Source organism: Eimeria mitis, genomic scaffold (genome assembly GCF_000499745.2).
Source record: "Eimeria mitis Houghton genomic scaffold, Emh_scaff1899, whole genome shotgun sequence".
Classification (NCBI taxonomy): domain Eukaryota; phylum Apicomplexa; class Conoidasida; order Eucoccidiorida; family Eimeriidae; genus Eimeria; species Eimeria mitis.
In genome coordinates this window covers 8,656-9,046 of record NW_013570222.1, presented here as the reverse complement: position 1 = coordinate 9,046, position 391 = coordinate 8,656, and the positions used below count along the sequence as shown (strand labels likewise).

Here is a 391-nt window from a genome sequence, read left to right as displayed (position 1 = left end):
TGCCGAGGCCCCTGTAGCCTGCAGAGCGCGGACAACAGCAGGGGGTTGTTCTGCTGCAGCTAGAGCAGCAGGGGGGGGCCCCCAGGGGCCCCCCAGTACCCTGTCGTTGTGTGGGGGCCCCCCTGCATGCGTTTCAAACCCAAAGGTATCTGCTACAGGGTACGATGGCCAGCAGCAAGTTCTCTCCCTGCTGCTGCTGCTGCTGCTGCTGCTGCTGCTGCTGGAGGGGCCCCAGGGGGCCCCCAAACCCTTGGGAGAGTCATCGATAGAGGAGGAGCTAAACGCAGCTAATGGGGGGCCCAGGCGCTGCTTGCTGCTGCTGCTGCTGCTGCTGCTGCTGCTGCTGCTGCTGTTGCTGCTGCTGCTGCTGTTGCTGCTGCTGCTGCTGCTC

The 391-nt window shown here is 65.0% G+C and overlaps 1 protein-coding gene across 1 annotated transcript in view; it reads right to left on the bottom strand.

Moving 5' to 3' along the window:
• Positions 1 to 391, bottom strand: part of EMH_0045540 (uncharacterized protein) — a gene marked incomplete at both ends in the record, with an annotated part of 4,416 nt that overhangs the window by 1,475 nt on the left and 2,550 nt on the right. The window contains one exon of the mRNA XM_013496078.1: positions 284 to 391. Coding sequence (XP_013351532.1) covers positions 284 to 391 — 108 coding nt within the window. The remainder of the gene's footprint in view (positions 1 to 283) is intronic.